The sequence below is a fragment of the Cataglyphis hispanica genome, chromosome 3 (genome assembly GCF_021464435.1).
Source record: "Cataglyphis hispanica isolate Lineage 1 chromosome 3, ULB_Chis1_1.0, whole genome shotgun sequence".
In the NCBI taxonomy this organism is placed as follows: domain Eukaryota; kingdom Metazoa; phylum Arthropoda; class Insecta; order Hymenoptera; family Formicidae; genus Cataglyphis; species Cataglyphis hispanica.
The window spans coordinates 4292921-4312178 of record NC_065956.1 but is presented as its reverse complement, the minus strand read 5'-3'; the positions used below and the strand labels follow the sequence as shown (position 1 = coordinate 4312178).

General features: G+C 37.6%; 1 protein-coding gene across 2 annotated transcripts in view; it reads right to left on the bottom strand.

Annotated features, from left to right (window-relative positions):
- The window catches only part of LOC126848394 (zygotic gap protein knirps-like), a 30495-nt gene that overhangs the window by 9835 nt on the left and 1402 nt on the right, over positions 1-19258 (bottom strand). Inside the window, exons 2-3 of one of the 2 annotated variants that reach the window (XM_050589267.1) lie at positions 11371-11484; positions 9747-9824 (exon numbers count right to left, since the gene is read on the bottom strand). In XM_050589267.1, the coding sequence (XP_050445224.1) occupies positions 9747-9824; positions 11371-11421 (129 nt within the window). In that variant the 5' untranslated portion in view covers positions 11422-11484. The remainder of the gene's footprint in view (positions 1-9746; positions 9825-11370; positions 11485-19258) is intronic. The other variant, XM_050589268.1, reaches the window with a different exon arrangement.

The following is a 19258-nucleotide window of genomic DNA, read 5'->3' as shown; positions in this document are numbered from 1 at the left end:
GGACCTTGAGCTTCATGTGCTCTGCATACTTATTTCAAGAGAGCACTCTCATTTTCGTTTCGAGTGGCTTCTAATCGCGACAAGCCTAGCAAACATCGCTGTTGATAAATGAATGAGAGAACGAGAGACGCTGATATTTCTGCAAATCAAAAACAATGATTGCAAATGCATGGTAATGACTATATATCTCAGATCGATTGAAAAATATTCATGCGAGCATTTGCATGTTGTGTTTTAATATAGGAATAGTAAGAATATCTTGGTCAATTAATAACATCGAAGCTTTCAGCTTTTGCTATGAAAATATCTGCCTCTGCGTTTGTATATAATATCAAAAATGTAATAATTGCATTTCATACTATATAAAATGAAATATAAATTAAAGGATATATCCATTTGAACTAACTTTTGAAAAATAAGCACTTAAATAAAAATTTTCAGCTTTAAAAATTTTTTTTTAAAGATACGAACACTTGTTGATTTATATTTTCATGTACGATGTGCATGAAAATGTTTTTTTTATCATATTCAAAATAAAAAATACAAATTTTTTTTATTAAACATAGCTATCTGTTATCCAAGCGTTTTTCAAAATTTTAAAAAATAAGAAAATGGCAAGATGTTGAAAAATATTTCGTATTTTTTAAACATCCATCTTTTTTGTTTATAACAAAAAAATGAGGAATCAGATTGAAAAGAGATTTTGTTAACAGCGGAAATCTTATTAGGAACTGGCATACAAAATTTGAAGTCAAATCTCCGCATAATTAAAAAAAAAATGTTAAAAATTTTTATTTAAATATTTAATATTGTATAAATATTGTAAAAAAAAATGAAAAGTTTTTATCAAATCGTTGCGCTGCAAAAAAATTTAGAACATGTATTCATTTTTCGTGAGTTGAAACGGGTATGCTCCCTTAAGAGACCAGGCAGGAAGATTTCTCATTTTCACTCATTCAAAATTTTAGCGATTTATTACTGGCGAGTTATTCTCGCTACAATGTGTTCCTCGCGATTATCTTAGAAATCATGTTTCGGATACGTCACCGCGCGCGACTCAACGTATTACACGCTCGAGGGGCAGTTCAGTTTATCACGTGTGACACAAAATGCTTCCACGTCCTACGGTATCGCGCCGATTGAATTGCAGATAGGTACGCAACGACAGTTCCTAACTACAGAAACAATGGGCGTCGGTTATTGTATGCTGATTTTCTCTCGCGGATTTTGAAAGTCCGTTTCTCCGAAGAGTAAGCGCGCGCGCTGCAATAAAATTTAATAAACCGGTACCCCCGGATATTCCGTGCCATCGCTTTTCACCGCTGATGCATAACGCTGTGGTATATCTCGCCATACTTGATATAATAATTACGATATTTGATCGATGCGCCGAACATTCCAACCACATTCTTCAAACAATACATCAAGTGCTTCTCTCTTTATCATGGAACTTCTCTGGAAATTCTACGGAATAATTTACAAGAAAATTTAATTCCATGTAAAAATTATAAGTATACGAAGAAAAATATTACTTTCTAATTTATAGTAACAAAATAATTTATATGACAATTGTTCGGAATTTTTCTAAACGATATAAATTGTTCCGCTTAAACAGAGAGCGCTACCGATAGTTATAAAAAAAATTTAACTTTGACTAGAAGTACGCCGAGAAAGCTCTATATACGTGGTAAAACAACTTTTCAGAGCAATCTCTCGAAACGCGTTAAAAAGTGACTCACAGTACGATGTTAATCATCTGAGAGAATGGACCGCGCGATGGTCGTTCTGTATTCGCTTTACCCCCACGCTTTATGGTCAGCGTTGAGAAGCGGCAAGATCGTATGTTAGAAACTTTTACGACGCGCCGATATGGTCGCGGGGATTTGTCCTCGGGAGCTATTTGCTTACATTAGAATCCGCTTCGATTCAAGGGAAGAGGAAGCGTTTCGCGAGCGTAAATACTCGGTCTCTACTTGGGGATAGACGAGTATATACGGATTGATGCACGAGGACAATTCGCGATCCGCGCTCGTCTTCGAGAGAGAGAGAGAGAGAAAAAGGACGAGATGCGCGCACGGCTATACTCAACCAGATCTGCTTCTCGTGGAGAGAGAGATAAGACTTCTCTTGACGAAGAGCACGCGGCAAGAGCTATACGACTCGCGCGGAGATAGTTGAAAACTCTGCGAAGAAATGGATCGCCGCGAACTTGAGAATTATTTCTTCAGATTGTTACATTCTCTCTCGAGTGAGGATCTCCTACTACGGTTGTGTTAATGTAACTTTACTTCTTTGAATTATCTCGCGTATATTATAGTGCGCTATTAAATGGCATTCTACTTGAGCATTGCCGTTAACGGTTCTTTTTTTGCCAATAATCATAAGGCATGGGAATAATTTCGTTTAATTGCAGTTAATTCTCTTCTGAATGTCGAGAAATAAATAAACGAAATTTTTTACGAGAACATATTTTGCGCTTTATTGCACAGAAGAAATATATATAGAGAGAGTCGAAAGTCTTTAATAGATGGTAATCCAAATGTTCCATTTTAAGCGAACAAGAGAGCTGAAGAATTATTTGTCTGCTCTCCCGGTGAAAGCTGAGCTAATAACAAATAATTGCGTTTTTAACTCCGCTTTGCACGTTACTTGTTCGTTATCGATTACTGTACTTTTGTTATCGGAGCCGCAATATTTGCATCTGCTCTAACGTAAAATGCAATTGTCTAGTTTAGTATCTAAAGCCGATTATACACAGTGTAATAGATGGAAACGGTAGTCTTTTATCGCTGCCTGCCACATTAACGCGAAAGTAATGGAATATGTCCTGTTAAGTTCTCAGCAAACGACGCTAAAAGAGTTCCTGTTTACGACAAGCATTCACGGTCAACGCGCACGATAAAAGAGATATATGTACATTCTTATATACTATCATATCGATAAAATCGTATATTGATAATCTATAAAGAATGACGAGTGTTAAACAAGCTCGATAAATGGCAACGATAAAAATCAGCGGCAAATCAGAAACAGAGGCGTTCGAGTTATTTTATTACGGTTCTATGACTTGACAGCTAAGACATCTGGATAACGTCCGATGCTTCTCGTTAATCCTTGTTGACCCGCGCGATAACGGTAGGCGGCCGCAACCCTTTCGTCCGCATTTCACAAAGACGGCTAAGATAAAAAATATATATATATATATATATATATATATATATATATATATATATATGCATGTAGGACAACGCGGTCGCGAGATAACGCACAGCGTATTCATTTCACTTTCCCTTCGCTCGTCGCAATTAATTAATCGCGACAATAACATACTATTCCCTGGAAAAATACGGAAAATCGGGATTCCCATAGAATTTTATTGGGACTCGGGAAAATTTTTTAAAAATTCTCTGATAATTTTTCTTTTATATTGTAAACAGTAGACAATTCACCAATAAGCCGGAATATATTTTAAATACATATATCTATTTTTGTTTATATATTCAATGTTAATAAAATATTGAATATGTACTACATATTCTTTATTTTAATTTTTAATGATAAAAAATTAAAATGTGCAAGTTGAAAATGTTTATCTTAATAAAAGATATTCAGTTTTTTTTTTTTTAGTATATTTGTAGATTTAACATTCTTGGAATCTTAAATATCTTTTTTCTTTATGTGAATGGAAAGCATTAGAAAACGCGTACAATAGAAATGCTTATTTCAGGAAATTGCACTAAAAAAATCTTTAAAATATTTTCTTTATCTGGGATTTTGAATAAAAATACCTGGAGCTATTCTGTACACGCTATTGACGATTATCGGTGTCGTTAAGTGTTTTTCTGTATATTATACCTGCGGCACCGATAATTGTCGGTAACGTGTACAAAATAGCGCTCCTGCAAGATCAGAGAAATAGATTTTTCACACAATTTTCAGGGAATTTTGCTGGAATTTTTTTACAAGATTTGAGTGGACACTTTATTTACTCTGCGCGTTTTTTTCTTCGCTCGTCGCGGTTAGTCGCGACAGTGAATCGAGGCAAGTCTTCTCTCTCCGATAAATTCGCGAGGATTGCACCAATCGATCTCTTTCCATTTGCGTAACGCGATTGTTCTGAAAAGATTGACCGCATTCGCGAACGTGAGGTCGGCGTCGCGGCGTTGCGCAGGACAACGACGACCACGAAGACGATCCATACGAAACCGCGCACGTTCGTTGAATGTTAAACGTCGTTGCTCAAGGGCGCGCGCCATCCGTGTAGTAAGAGCGCGATGCGATCACTCAGGCGTGAACTGGGCCACATGCGAGAGCGGGCGGCAGTTTGTGCGACTTCGCTATTTAACTCGTGGCGATCGTATCGACCCTTTGTCGCGGTGCCGATGGCGAGTTTACGTCGCCGCCATTCGCATTACCATTCGAATCTTGAACGTTTCAATAGCTGCTCGAGAGTATCCGTGGAACTTTCTCAAAACGTTTTAAATCACAGGTAACAAAAGAGAGATATGTATGGATTATAAAAGTTAAGAAAAATGTAATTTAAAAGTATGCAATTATATCGGCGATATTTGCAGATGATTTATGATTTCATTACGACTATTTCTGCGCATGAAATTTAAACATATCATCTAATAAAAATAACAATCGGGAAATCGTGAATTTAGCGGTTGAATTGAAAGCGCCCGGTTGTCAGCAGCTCCGTAGAACGTTGTCTCCCATCGACAGATCCTTTCATAGATCGCGATTTATCGGGTCGTAAACCGGGCGTAAAGCCAACGGTCGCCATGCGGTTTGGCCCACATATGTACGCGCGGTTCTTCCTTTCCACTGTGCCGCCTATGTCGGCCGTAAATCGCCGTTTTATACGATCGGCCGATCGCGCCGTGGTGTAGTTCGCGGTTTCCTTCCCGTAACCGTGTTCTAAACATGCCATCGCTATCCAGGGCGACGGGTGTCGCGCGTCTATCCGGCAAGTATGAGTCGCGGCAAGCATCCCCTGATCGAGAAACGATCGTCGATCAAATCAAGTGGACAATTTTTTTCCTAGTCACGGCGAAAGTAACTCCACATGACGTTATCGATACGTTATCTGGAATAGCAGATTTATAGACTAGACGGCCCATTCGAGCGTGCGGTTTTCAGCATCACGATCCGAAACTCTTTGTGCAACTCGCGCGTTGCAATCTGCCGCGCTTCTGCAATTATCGGGTGCAACGACTGCGCTCTCGAGAGTCAATGTCGGCCGGCGCCTAAGCTCCTCGGAGTCTCTCGCGCTCTTTGCCCGCGGTCTCTCCTCGTATCGCGGTATCTGTTTCACGGCGGTGGTATTTAAATGACCGGCAATTAGGCGACGTAATAGCCGCAGTTAAAAACCGCTTTGCAGCCTCATGCTTCCACGAAGTCGACGACCGATCCGCCTCGCAAACGTGCGACAGAGCTAGGAAGGCGAGGAAAACTATAGTCGCGCGAATTCTTGCCGTGTGTTAACACGCGCCACAACGCACAGCTTATGCCATTTCTTTCTCCCTTCTATTCCCATTTTAATGTCACTTTACGCGAGAGCTAACTGTGCTGGGAAAGATAACGCGAAGAGATTGGATCCATAATCGGTTTTATGGCACTTTTATAATACGAGTGTATACTCTCGCGCATCTTTTTTGCCGTTTTGTATCCGCTTCCTCATTTTATCTCGTTTATATTGTATTATGCATTTTATTTTGTATTCTTATTGTTAACTGTCTCTAATAATGCACGCATATATGTGTATATTAATTTTCTAATAACTTAATTTTCTAATAACGAAAAAGATATCATTTACATTCTTTACTTTTTGATCTCTTAGATATTTCATCTTATCTTTAATGTATGTTATTTTGTCTTATCGAAAGCTTCTCACTCATTTAACAAAAGCTAAAGTACATATGCAGTCATTTTGTAGATATTTGGATAAACGTTACAATTCCGCATAGTATGCAGCAGTTGAACATTCAAATAATTTCTATGCACCCTATATGCATCGTTGATTCCTTGAAATATCTCATCCTCTTCCGTCGCTTGAATGTGTACTGCTCGCCGGAAGTCGTTGTTACTCGCCTAAGTGTCTTTTCGAATCCTCGTCGTCGCCGGAAGCTCGGCATAAAAAGTCAGTCGTAATCGACGCGATGACTCCGATGAGTAGAAAGCAATCCTTGTCGCGTTTATGCCGACTCCGTCCCGGATCGGTTTTGTCATGGTTTTGACTTTTTGGACGAGCCCTCATTGTTGAACGATGAATAACCGCGTCCCCTGAATCACGAAGCTTTTTCTTCGGTCGAAAAGAGGTGGCGGGAGGGGGTAGGGGGGAAGGCGGGGAGCGAGACAAGAACCGCTGGAAAATTTTTGCAATGTCGGTCGCGCATAATCTGCGGACCGTTGAGGTCCCGAAAAACAATGGCATTTGCATCATAAATAAACGCGACGCCTGACCCGAATCTGGGTCTCCGCCGTCTTCCGCGCGCGTGTTCCTCTTAACAAGAGAGCGAACTTCTGCAAATTAGTGCACCGGAGTTGCCTGAAGCGGAACAAGACGAAGAAACAAGAGAGTAAAAGGCCGGGGCCAAGTCGCTCGCGTTAATATTCATCATATGCGACGCGTAACGATTTACCATCTTTTGGCGATCCTGCCTTCGGCTCTGCTTTACGCTTTACGCTTCGGCCTTCGAAACGACCTGGCTCTCCTTTATTTGAACGCGTTCCGGACGACAAATGTGGAATTCGGACGCCATCCGAGAAATCAAGACGATTCACGAAACAGGGACGCACCGGCAACGCACGAGTTCTGCCGATTATGGCGCAATTAACTGCGTCACTTTCATTTCTTAGGAAATAAAATCTAAAGCTATACTTGGATTTATTTTACTAATCACACAATTTAATTGAATTTCTTTTAATTTCTTTGAATTTTATTTAGATTTATTTTGTACGCGCGTTGACATTATCGGTAAAATATTTTTTATTTTTATGATTGCAAAAAGATTATCGCGCGATGATCGATCCGCTCCTGCCCGCGCTCAAGGTAACATTATATTTTCAGTCTTTCGTATGTTTGCGAACGTTCGCTCACGTGCTCCTCGCGGTGGACCAAAAATGGAAGAGAGGAAAAAATCCGGAGCGCGGAGCAAAAGGGGCCACGGTTATCGCCGTCGCACGCGAACAAGGTAGGAGAGAAAGAGAAAGAGGAGAGAGCAGGGGAACTCGCGCCCTCCTCTCGATGTTACGCGGAGAATTCGAGGGACAGTCGTTAGTATGCTAATGAGTGTTCCTCGTTTCTTCGTCCGTGGTCGCCGTGTGTGCACGGCCGCTAAATTATTTCAAATATTTCCAAACGCCCATCGAGGAGAAGGTAGATCGGCTTCGAGGTTAGAGATCGTGGAACTCAGTATGCACCCGCGGTGCTCGCCCCCCCCGAGTCCTTGTGCGTGTGTGTGTGCGTGAAAAATTGGTCGCCCGAGAGAGTGCCTCTAATTCTCATCGCTATACTTTTGTGCCCCCTCTCCCTCGCTCGCCCTTTTCATATCAGCGTTTCGATGACACTATTATATATCTCGCGATAACATCGAAACCTCGTGAGAGCGGTGATCCTTCCCGCTGGTATATAGTTGTACAACTACACGACGTGACGTATACGATACACGCTGGTGATATTAATTTTCCGAGCGGTATCGTATTTCGTACTATTAAATCAGTCATTCGTGTTCATTAATTAAAGGCGAGGCGTGAAACATCGATTAATTTCACTTACGCGAGACTGATAATAATTATATTGATGACCAGTCGCATTCGAAAGTTAATCTTTTTTATGTAGTACAAATTAATTTAATTCCGTTTAATTTCGATACCATTATTCAATAATCTTATAAGAAAGGCATGGATTTTTGACAAATTAGCTTCTTGTTATCTTAAGATCCAAACAAGACAATATATTTTCTTTCTTAAAGTTTCCCGGTTCATTCTAATTAACTTAAAATGTTATTTTCATCTCGGGAAAACCGAACACGCGATAAGAATAACAAACCTATTACCCGTCATTGTCTTAATGAGCTTCAATTATTACCTAATGGATCTAGTATGCAGTATCGATATTCCGATACGGTGTAACGCGCATTAATAGGATGAGAGGACGAGAGCAAGGGTCAACAACATTTCTCGGAGATTCTAAACGTGATTTAACGAGACTCGATCACCGTTCGTCGATACACATATACATATATGCGTTCCTGCATACTATAGGCGTATGCATGGATTCAACAGCTGGTTGCGCATGTGCGCCGGAATCCACCTGTTGAATGCCACCTGTTGAATCCACCTGTTGAATGTTATTCGCGACTGTAATGCTCCACGTGACTAATCGCGGGAGCGAACCGCGATCGACACAATATCCTCGCTTTTTCACGTTATTTCCCGCGTTCGCGTAGAAACAGATTCGTTCATTTCTCTTTTGAAGAATTTATTACAACAATTGTGAAATGTTTAAGTTTAGTTACAGATCGCGTGCATCGTTACTTTAAAAATTAATTTCGAATTAATAATGGAACAAAATAAAATAAAAATAGAATTTTTTACTTTGCATGTAGTTGAAGCAACAACAAACAAGCTGGTTACATTTTCAGATAATGTTATCATTCTATCGATATGTCATTATTTCCAGAATAATTCGTCGCGATTCGCCGCAATCCGGGCATCACCACCGAACGAGGACGATCCGAAATAATCGATTGGTCGCGCTCGAGTCTCTCGTCCACTTATGGATTCGAGCCAGAAGATTTTTCTTTTCTTCTCGTTTGCCTCTTGCTCACCTTTTCCACAGACTTTCTCACCTGTTTCGTTGACCGTGATTACTACGACGGAAGATCTCTACCATCAGAGCCTTTTCGTTTTCGCATTTGTCACGGCTTATTAAATTGCTTCTTTAAACTAGAGTGCGAAACGCGTGCACGCATCACATGCGTCGACTCATTGCCGACATATCGACATTTACGACTTTGCGAAATCTTCGCAGCGGGTTAATATCGGGTAGAAACTACTTCCGTCCGTTTTTTGCAAAAGATTGTTTTTTTTTTTTCAATGCTAACTTGCTGATAAATCATTGCCTTATTTTGCATTATTCTTTCTTTTCACTACAAAATTGTATATATATGTCTTTACTAAAGAAGAAAATATCACTTTTTTTATTAATTTTACATAGTACAATATATATGAGATATATGAGAGATTTTTTTGTTAATAATGCAAATTAACAGAAATCTTAGTTTTCGTAGGAAGCGCGTTATGTGTACGCGATTTGTTTCTGCATCATAGCAGCATTATTATCATTTCATTTATTGCTTATATCTTTCTCTTTATAAATAATGAAACTTTTATTTATTTATGTTTGTGCATTCAACAAAGTTTTTATTATTATAAATAAGTAGATAAAAGAGTAATCAATGTGTGAAGAGCTTAATATTTTAGAACAATTACTTAAATAAAAAAAAAAAGAAAAAGACTTACTTGAAAACTGTACGACTTAGTAATTACATTTGTATTGCTCTTCATAAGATCGTAAAATTTGCAATCACAAAAGTTATATAATGCCGTAACACAAACAGAGTGTGTGATGAGACATCGAATTGTCATGTCACATTAGCGTCATGTCACAAAGTCCGTGAAATTTAATCTGGATTTTCTCATGTAATTCCATTATCAATAATTCTGCTATTATCTCTTACCTTACAGCCCTCGCATGTGAATGCTCCAAAATGATAACCAGCTGCAGGCTCCTGGCATACGCTGCACTTTTGGTTCATCTGCAATTATAGAAATTTATAAAAATTATTCAAAGAAGAGATATGTGTCAGAGTCAGTTGCTTCGCGACTCATCCTTGGAAGAATAAAGCATGATTGGTGTTGAATGGTGGGGCGAAACCGGTTTTCTCTACGTTTGTTTCGATTTTTATTCCTCCCACAATATCTTATGGATATATTTAAACAAAATTTAGAGTACAAAAAAACTGATTGGAAATATGACGAAATTTCGATTATATGCGAATACGTTGACAATAAAAATCTATCGAGAATGTTTAAGTCTTTTGATTGTTCTCTTTCTTTCTTTCTTTTTTATAAAGTCTTGTATAGCTTCATGTAACAATGTCTGTATATATAATGTTCATAATATCGTGATGATGAGAGTGCTTTCATGTATGTTCTTTGATGGATACGAAGTTTTTGAGAGCAGAGGACGATTAGATCTTTGCCCATGGGCACGAAATGGATATCCGAAGAATCATTAGGTTCTCTTCTTTCCCGAATCTATGTTTCCCCATCCTGTCGTAATGCTCGAATCGAAACTCGTTTTAACCCACCGGCGTGATATAAATCAGCGCTATCTCGGCAAACGGTGCCATCTGCTTCGACTTAATGTCGGAGCGAGAAACCTATTTTTTGAATAAACTGGAATAAAATTAGACCATATATTGACGATAAGAAAGTTTCAATGATCCGTGTTTCTTGTCGTGCGAGTTTTTCGATCATCGACGGTACGGTATAAAAGTTTTCGATCTGAAATTGATACGATGAAGAGAACTAGCTTTCGAAATTTATGAATCGCATTTTAAGATAGTGTTCCACGCATAAGGATGAAAAGATTGGTTTTGATGTAGTTATAATAAAACGACTGGTTAAAATCACGTTTTTTTTTTTTAAATAAGATTAAATGTAAAAATCCAGATTTACAGCAAAATGCTTGCAGAAAGAGAAAAAAGAATTATCTAAAGTAGTATTCGTGAAATGCAAACGTTTCTGACAATCAGTTCGTATCTCTTGCGAATGACGCTATATTGTCACAAGTTGCGCGACGGGTGATACATTATATAAGAATGTGCGCAAAAAATTAACTGCGTGCACTTTGCTCTTCGCGACTCGGCGCAGGAAACCTCCTGCGGATTCGTTGATTTAAAAATATAATCATGATTGTGGTAAAGAAAGAAAGAAAGAGAGAGTGAAAGATAGTTGGTGTATCTTGGGAGATAAAATGGCTTGAAAGGATATTTTTTTTTTATATAAAACAGGGAGAGGAATATTTTAAGAGAATGCAGAGTAACCGTAATTAATGCTCCGATACAATCGCGTCGATTCTTTGTAATTGCGCTTCTGAAGAAAATGGATTGCCAACAAAGAGACGATAAAACGAAATGAGAACAAACTAGAGAGAAAGAGATGAGAAAGAGACGGGTTCGTTAAGATTTTCAAATTTTTTCGCGACACGGTTGCTTAACACCCGCTAATTCTCCTCTTCCACTCGCGTAATGCGCTTCATTAATGACGTGAAACCTTTTCCTGCTTCCCCACTCCTACCTGAATTCTTCTAATCAGCGGCATTTCGCAGTTCTCGTTCGAGACAATCATTAGAACGATCAGCTAATTGATGATTTTAACGCATCTGCACCAGTTTTGATGTCAAATGCGATTCTGAAAAAGAAAGTTCCGGAATTTCGATTCAGTGTTTATAGTATGTTTATCTTCCGCGATATTCAGAGATTCGGAAACTACAAAATTTATATAAAATGCTCACATTTTTTCTTTTATTTAATTAAACATTTATTGCACATATATACTTAAATCTATAATTTTTAGCGTTATATATTTACATATACTTGTAATACATGTTAAGAATTCTCTAAATATTCAACGTCAATACGGATCTTGGTCGGTCGAGAGAGAGAGAGAGAGAGAGACTATTTTCTAATATTTCTAACCTGAATCCGAGACTTGGTCGTTCTAAGTGAGTCTAACAATAAGAGAGTTCGGGGGCAAGGAGACCTAATACAAAACCAAATAAAGCAGCAAGAGAGTATATACGTATAACGGAGCAACCGGATTGCGCGTGCTCTTGAACGGACAGACGCAGGTACGGCTCGAGATAAATCGCGAAATGGAGAAAACAATAAGCGCGAAAGGTTGAGACGCGAGAGTTAAGGTCGAGATGTGAGCGTCTCGGAGGTGGAGCAATCCGCGAGAGCGGTTGCAAAAAATTCCACTCGCCCTAATAACCGAGGGAAACAGAACACCTCTGAGGAGCGGCATACGCATTTGCAATAAATCACGGAGAGAGCACAAAAGTCAAGTCTTTGGCGAACCGTGTCGGCTGTAACTGATAAACTGTACCATTTACGAGTCTATTGATTTTACAAAAAGATGGCGATGCAACGTGTTATCGAGGATATCCACACGTCAATGTGGGCCAAGAATATATAAATCAGAATATATAACTTTTAATCGATGCATGTATGCAACAGTTGTCGCGGAAAAAAATTACGCACGACTTCTCCCAATTTGATCATCGATGTCATTGGCTTCGAAATCATCACAGTTCATAGTGCCTTATAGTTTGCAAAGCAGATGAAATGCGAGAAGAGTCAGAAGGAGAAAAGTAGGGTCACGAGGGAGAGGTCTCACACATGTACACACACACAGTGTAAATACACGATACCTCGTACCCTAGTTTCTACGGATATAGTCAATATTTACCCGGCATTGGCGTGTTAATGAAGTCGATCGACTCGTCGATCGCAGTATCTTAGCTCTAAATATCAGCTTACGAGATCTCTCAGACCGTAACAACGATGACGACGAAGACGACGACGAAGACGACGGTGATGACGATGAGATCAAAAGGGAGATCAGAAAAGTCAGAACCCTTTCGGATTCTGCTGCGTGTCATCGCGGCAACCCGTGTGCGTGCACGTACTCGTTTATGCGGCCCGTATACCTGCGTACAGGGGCACGTAGCAGTTTACGCGCCATTAAACACAAGTCCCCGTGTGACGTTTATCCCTTTATGAGGCTTTTTTCACTATCCGACCCGAGAGCCAGCAACGCGCTTCTTTTGTCGTCTTTACCCTTCGCTATCGTCGTCTCAACCCTTGCCGACTTCGTGCTCGCCGCTTGATCTTCGTAATCGTTTTGGTAATCGACGACGGACTTTTTTCTCTTTTATGTACGTTATACTTGATGGCAAAAATAAACAGAAATATTTGTACGCTTGCGCTGAAGGAAGAATGAGATAAATGTATTTATATAATTCATCTAAAATTTAAATTATTTTAAAAATATTCTAAGTCTAAGAATATTCCAATTCAATTTATATATACATATAATTATATGTATTATGACAAATAATTTTCTTAAAAATTTTTCTCAAACTTTCGTTATTTAAAGTTCTTGCACTAGAGTATTAATGATAGCAATAACTAATGATAAAAAGGAAATATAATTTATTTTATGAACATGAAGCACATGCAATTCAAGAAAAATAAAAAAAAGATTACGAAAATGTCTCTCAATAATTACAGGAGAAAGGAGAATTATTCATTGGATAAAACGAGATATAAGATTAAATAAAATTAGTGACATCATCATTTATATATCGTCATCGTTGAAACTACAATATATCCTTTTCTTTACATTTCAAATAGTATTTATGATTTAGAAAAATTATACTTTTGGAACACTTTGAATATATGTACATATTCGCTGGCGAAGATAATATACGGAGATCGGGTTTATGTTTGAAGGTGCCAATTTTCAATTCTACGCGAACATCTCGACCGTTATAAGAAATCCTACTGAGCGTTTTGCACAATACGCGAACAGGGTTAATCATTTTTCCATAGTGTTCGCAGACGCGCTCATCGTTATAATTCTTGCCGGCAACGAGAGTAGTACACATTAGAAATGTGATTTGCGCGATATAATTAGTCGACGGTGTATTAATTCACATATTTATTACACACCGCGTTAAGAATGAGCACTTGATTACTGTCCGGTCCGTGATATACAGCCGGCGATTTTTCTCGGTGCATTAATGAGTCAATGAATCTACTCGCGAAAGAAGGAGTCGATATATCACCCGGGATACGCGTTTGGATGCACGCGCGCGCGGACGTTTGTGCACGAAAGTTCCTCGTCTCGATGTTATCGGTGCTTAATTATGCGCGAAAGGATTACGCGCAAATAAATGCATACGCCGTATATAATCGACTATTACCGGATTACATAAAGTTAAACAGGATTTTGCACGCGCGTGCGCGAAAAGCACAGGAATCTTATGGTGAAGTGAGAATGATAGTGGAAAATTTTCATGCAGAAAACTGCTTCTCCCGCTAAACACATTGCTAAATGCTTTTCGATTTATATAATAACAGGAATTAAAGATGAAAATTTCTTGCAATGATTTTTTAAAATTTTGTAAAAATAGTCTTATAATCAATCAATTAATTATCCTGTGTTTTCTGCATAATTCGTATAACATAATTTTATCGATAAATAATTAAATTCCTTTTTTCAACATAATTTAAAAAAATAAATATTTTTGAAAATTTTACTAATTTTAAATGTTTTTGTTCACGTATGCGTATTAATTTTATACTAGATATAAATTTTATATAATACACCACATAAAAATAAGATTAATTATTATTACTTGCGATAAATATGTAAAAAAGATAATATAATATTTTTTTTGCGTATGACTTCTTTAGTAAATGCACGATCGAGAGAATGCGGATTGGAAATTATGAAATCGTTCATTCAAAAAGAATCCCGGAAAGGCCCCAGAATCGAAGCAGGAATATAACATGCGACTGGCGCAATTTGTATTGGCATCGATGCGTTTTTAACGATCGGTTTGATGGATGATAGTGGCTCATTCACGGACACGTCGATCGAATCCTTGAAAAATGATCCTGTGCATTGGCGCGCGCACACATATCTTAGCGGGAGTATATAAAAAAAGGGCAATATATTTTTACAGAAAATAAATATACAACATTAAAAGGATAATAATTATCGCAATATTAGAACATAAATAATATTGAATTAAAAACAAATTAAATTTGAAATTAAATATTTTTATCCAATTAAAGTTTATAGGAGCGCAAATAAAAAAAATTCTAGTCTAGTAAGTAAATTCTAATGAAATATTATTTGAACATTAAATTCGATTGAATATTGATATTGATAAAGAAATAGAAAAAATGACATGGAACAAAAAATTTTTATCAAAAATTCGTCTTTAGATTTTCTTAAGATCTCTAGTTGATAGTGCGCGATTTCTCATCATCACACTCTATATATATCATCCGCGAGCATATGGCAAGGTAGAAAGCGGAGTTTCTTTTCGGTTAATGTTTTCGCGATCTACAATGCGCCCGGCCGGGAGCCAAAGACAATTAATAACCTTCCGGAGGATCATTTATCGCGACAGTTTAGCCTCACGTTAGAGAAACGAGCGAGCACGGAGCGCATAAACGCCGTGGCGCAGGTAGCCACGTCGTAGACGATGACATTGTCTGTCTCCTCGAGCCGTGACCGATCCGATTTTTAACAGCGATTCTGCGTCCGCCACTCAAGAGTCAATCGAGAACGGTCGTGCACGACCCTCTCGCACTTGTGGGAATCGTGATGGGTGCTCCTCTCGGAAGTACTGTGATTCGTTATGCCCGCGTTATGTCTTCCTGTATGAATGTGAATGCATACGCGCAACGCGTCGCACCAGCGCTTTAGACGAGAGTCAGCTGCCTCCACGATATGTTTCACAAATGACATGTTCTGAAGTGCCAAACATAACGTTATTGCTAATTCGATGGAAAAAAATCATTGACCGATTTAGCAAGAAAAGTAGTCGTTGCATTATCAATTCACTTTGAATTTCCTACTGTTTTGGATGAAAAAAATTAAGAAAAAAAATGCGTAAGAATTTACTCATAAATACATTTTTATAAATTATAAATTATAAGAATCAATATTTAATCAATCAAGATTTAATACATACATATATCCGAAATAAGAAATAAGAGATTAAACAAAATAATAATTATTATTATATTATTAAGAGAAATTTTTTGAATCAAATAAAGTGAAAAGTAATGTAGATTATATAGTGAGAAATTAAGAAAGAGATGAAAAGAAATACATTGGAAAAGAGACAGTGAAAGAAAAATCAAAATATTTTAAAGAAGAATATGCGCTTCGAGATTTTCTTGTAATAGGACTAGTTGGAACTAAGTAGTGATCGATATTCACTTTGTGGTTTATTAAACAATGTATCTTGAGTAATTACGAGATTGTACATGGCCATTTAGATCGTCATGTATATGATAATATACAGAAATTTTCTGTAACCAAAAGACATACACGTAATAACCAAATGCCTAAATAAAAGAAGCGCACATCAGCGTAAGAAGCGTACATCACGATATTATAACGAATATGTTATTAAAAAAAAATTGGAAATAGAATATAACAAAATAAATAGAACAATTAAATGAGTATTTGATTAATACATTTATTAAATATATAATCACCGAGCACACAGTTGTGAGAAACAATATTCATACGCATAATTTTTTAGCAAAGTGAAAGAAATGAACGACTGTGGAGACGGAACTCGTTAAATAACCGCGCATTATAATGATGGGTCCCTTCGAATAAAAGCTTCGGATTTTATATCTGTCTTCCGCTTATACTCCAAGACACACGAGACCGGTATGCCTCGCCGGCGCAATTTAATCTCCCTTTATTTGGCGATTAAGCGCGCCATCATTGATTTATAATCTCATAAAAGGCCGAAGGCACGGTCTTGTAACGACGACTGCAATATCGCAAACTAAAAGAGCACCGGCAGATTTTTACGCGTCTGTATATATATATTTACATATGTGTGTATGTTTGTATACTCGATTGTGTAGCCGCGATTTAAATACGATTTCCACGAAAATGATGACATTTAAAATGTTATATGTGATCTTGTTGCAGAAATCTTTGAAATTCTTGAGTAATGGTTAATTTTATATAAATGCACAATTTAAATAATTAGCACGCATTGCTTAGAAATACCTTAATTTTTTATCCCAGATCGTTTACAGGATAAGCACATTTTTCTCTCTCATCTAGTATTATTTAAATATATTTATATTATTTGTATATATTTATATTTTATTTTATTATTAAATATTTTTATTATATAGCTATTTTATCATTTTTCAAACATGATACACATTACACATTGCAGTTTTCTTTGATGTTCATGAAAACAATCATTTAAAAGAAATCCTCTCGCTGCAAGTCTAACAGTTTTGAGCAACTGTATCACGCGTTCGAGATATATATAACCACTGTACTCAAGAATGTGCTATGCTCACGATTATCTTTCGTCCTCGTCTGCGACGACGAGTTTTACGCGATAAGACGATTCAATCCTTCACTCAACGGTCGCTTTTTGTAAGCTCGTCGTCATCTTAACGGAAGCGGGACCAAGTGTAGATCGGTGTAATTCATGTTATCGCGGAATGAACAAAGAGCATCGATTTAGATTAGAAAAGTAACGGGTAGTTTGCGTGCGTACCGTTAAACGCGCCTTTTAAACCATCTAGATAAGATAAAAAGAGAGACAGACATTTCCACGCGTTCGCACGTTTCACCTAAGTCTCACTCGACCCTTGCATTTCGCTATATCTATTCTAAGAAAATATCCTAGCGTATTTTTTTTCTAACAATAAAAAAATCGATTACTCTTTTATATTAAATTTCAATTTAATTTAGCCATAAGGAAAAAAAAAAAATTTTTAATTTTTTATATGTAGAGACAGTAGTGTAGTTTTGCACACTTAACAAATTTATACAATATATTTATGCAGAAAAGATTTTTTCTTGATCAATGCGACGTGACTACTACTTGAGAGAGTTGGATTTGAAGACATAGAATCTTTAATCGAGTATTCCATTTACGCCTTACCACCGCGGTTAGGTCAGGGTCTTGGGCTCCATTCGGAATGGGACAAAAAAGATAATACGCGTATTTGTCACGATTCTCGGTACTTCCCGCATGACTGTTGTAAAGGGTGGCAATGTAGCGGCAGCAAAAAGGCGTTAAGTCAGATCACGATCCCGTGACGAGACGACGAGCCGGAAGGGGTTAATATGTAAATGAGATGATGCGAAACAACTTTTAGGCTTGCGTCGCCCGTTGTACTAAACTAAGATACCATGCAAATCTAATATTTGTGTATCACTAGATCAGAAATGATGCGAAGATGTGCTTCAACAATTATGTATTTGTAATGTAAATATAAAAATATGTGAATACATATAGGGCGACATGAAAAAAATAATGTACATATTTTTAAGTGATTCTTTTTTTTTTTTTTTTTAGAGAAATTTGATTGTTCCTTTATTACATTACAGTGAATTTTTTATTACAAAAAAAGATTAATATTTTTGCCATTAAAAAATTCAAAATTAAAGTATTAAAATTAATCAAAACAGTTAAATAAATATCAATCTACAGTTTTTAATTTGTCAGTTTTAATCACATTATAAATTCGTGTTGTGATCTCATTTTATGCAAAAATTCATGTTGTTTTTTTAACTTTCTTATTTACCCACCGAAATGAAGATGCGTCCTTGAGCGCACACGCGTTGCGGGAATGTACGCGTGCACGTGCGCGCGCGGTGAATTGGTGCGCGAGGAACAAGAACGGGAAAAAGATCGAAGACGAGGAAGAGAGAAGATATACATCTCTTTTTCTCTCTCTTTTTTCTCGGACCTCTCGCGGGCATAGAGCTTGCCGGGTATACAAGTGGGTAATAACCGTATGAAAGGGTAACAAAGGTGGCCGACACACCGCGGTCGATGTGAAGAAAAAGAGCACCAGGGGCCAAGGATATGGGGGGCGCGGGCAGGGGAAGAGCAATAAATATATTTTGACATGGGAGAGCCTCGCTGACGTTCTTATGTATAATAATTGTAATGGCTATCTCTATCGCACGTTCGCGGGCATAGCATCATCCTTTGGGCCCTTTGTGTTACCGAATTACTGTACCTACTACCAGTAGGCAAATATTATAGCAACAGGCGAAGAGATGAAGGGTAACGATAATGTTTTTATTTGATGACGGCTAACCGCACGTGAGATCGCACGTTGGAGAGAGAGAGCTCTGCCATCTGCCCCCTCCTCTCTGGCGGTCAAAAAAGCATAAAAGTCATAAATATTTTCCCGGGACCAAAGGGTACGAGTATGCATAAATGGCAAAGGATCAATGACACGATACGTTTACTTACAATTTCTATCATCCTATTTTTCTTCAAATATTGAATTATTAAATATTTGAAGAAAAAAAATAGAAAAATAAATATTTATTTCAAATGTTATGATAAATAAATATATAATATTTGATCATTAAG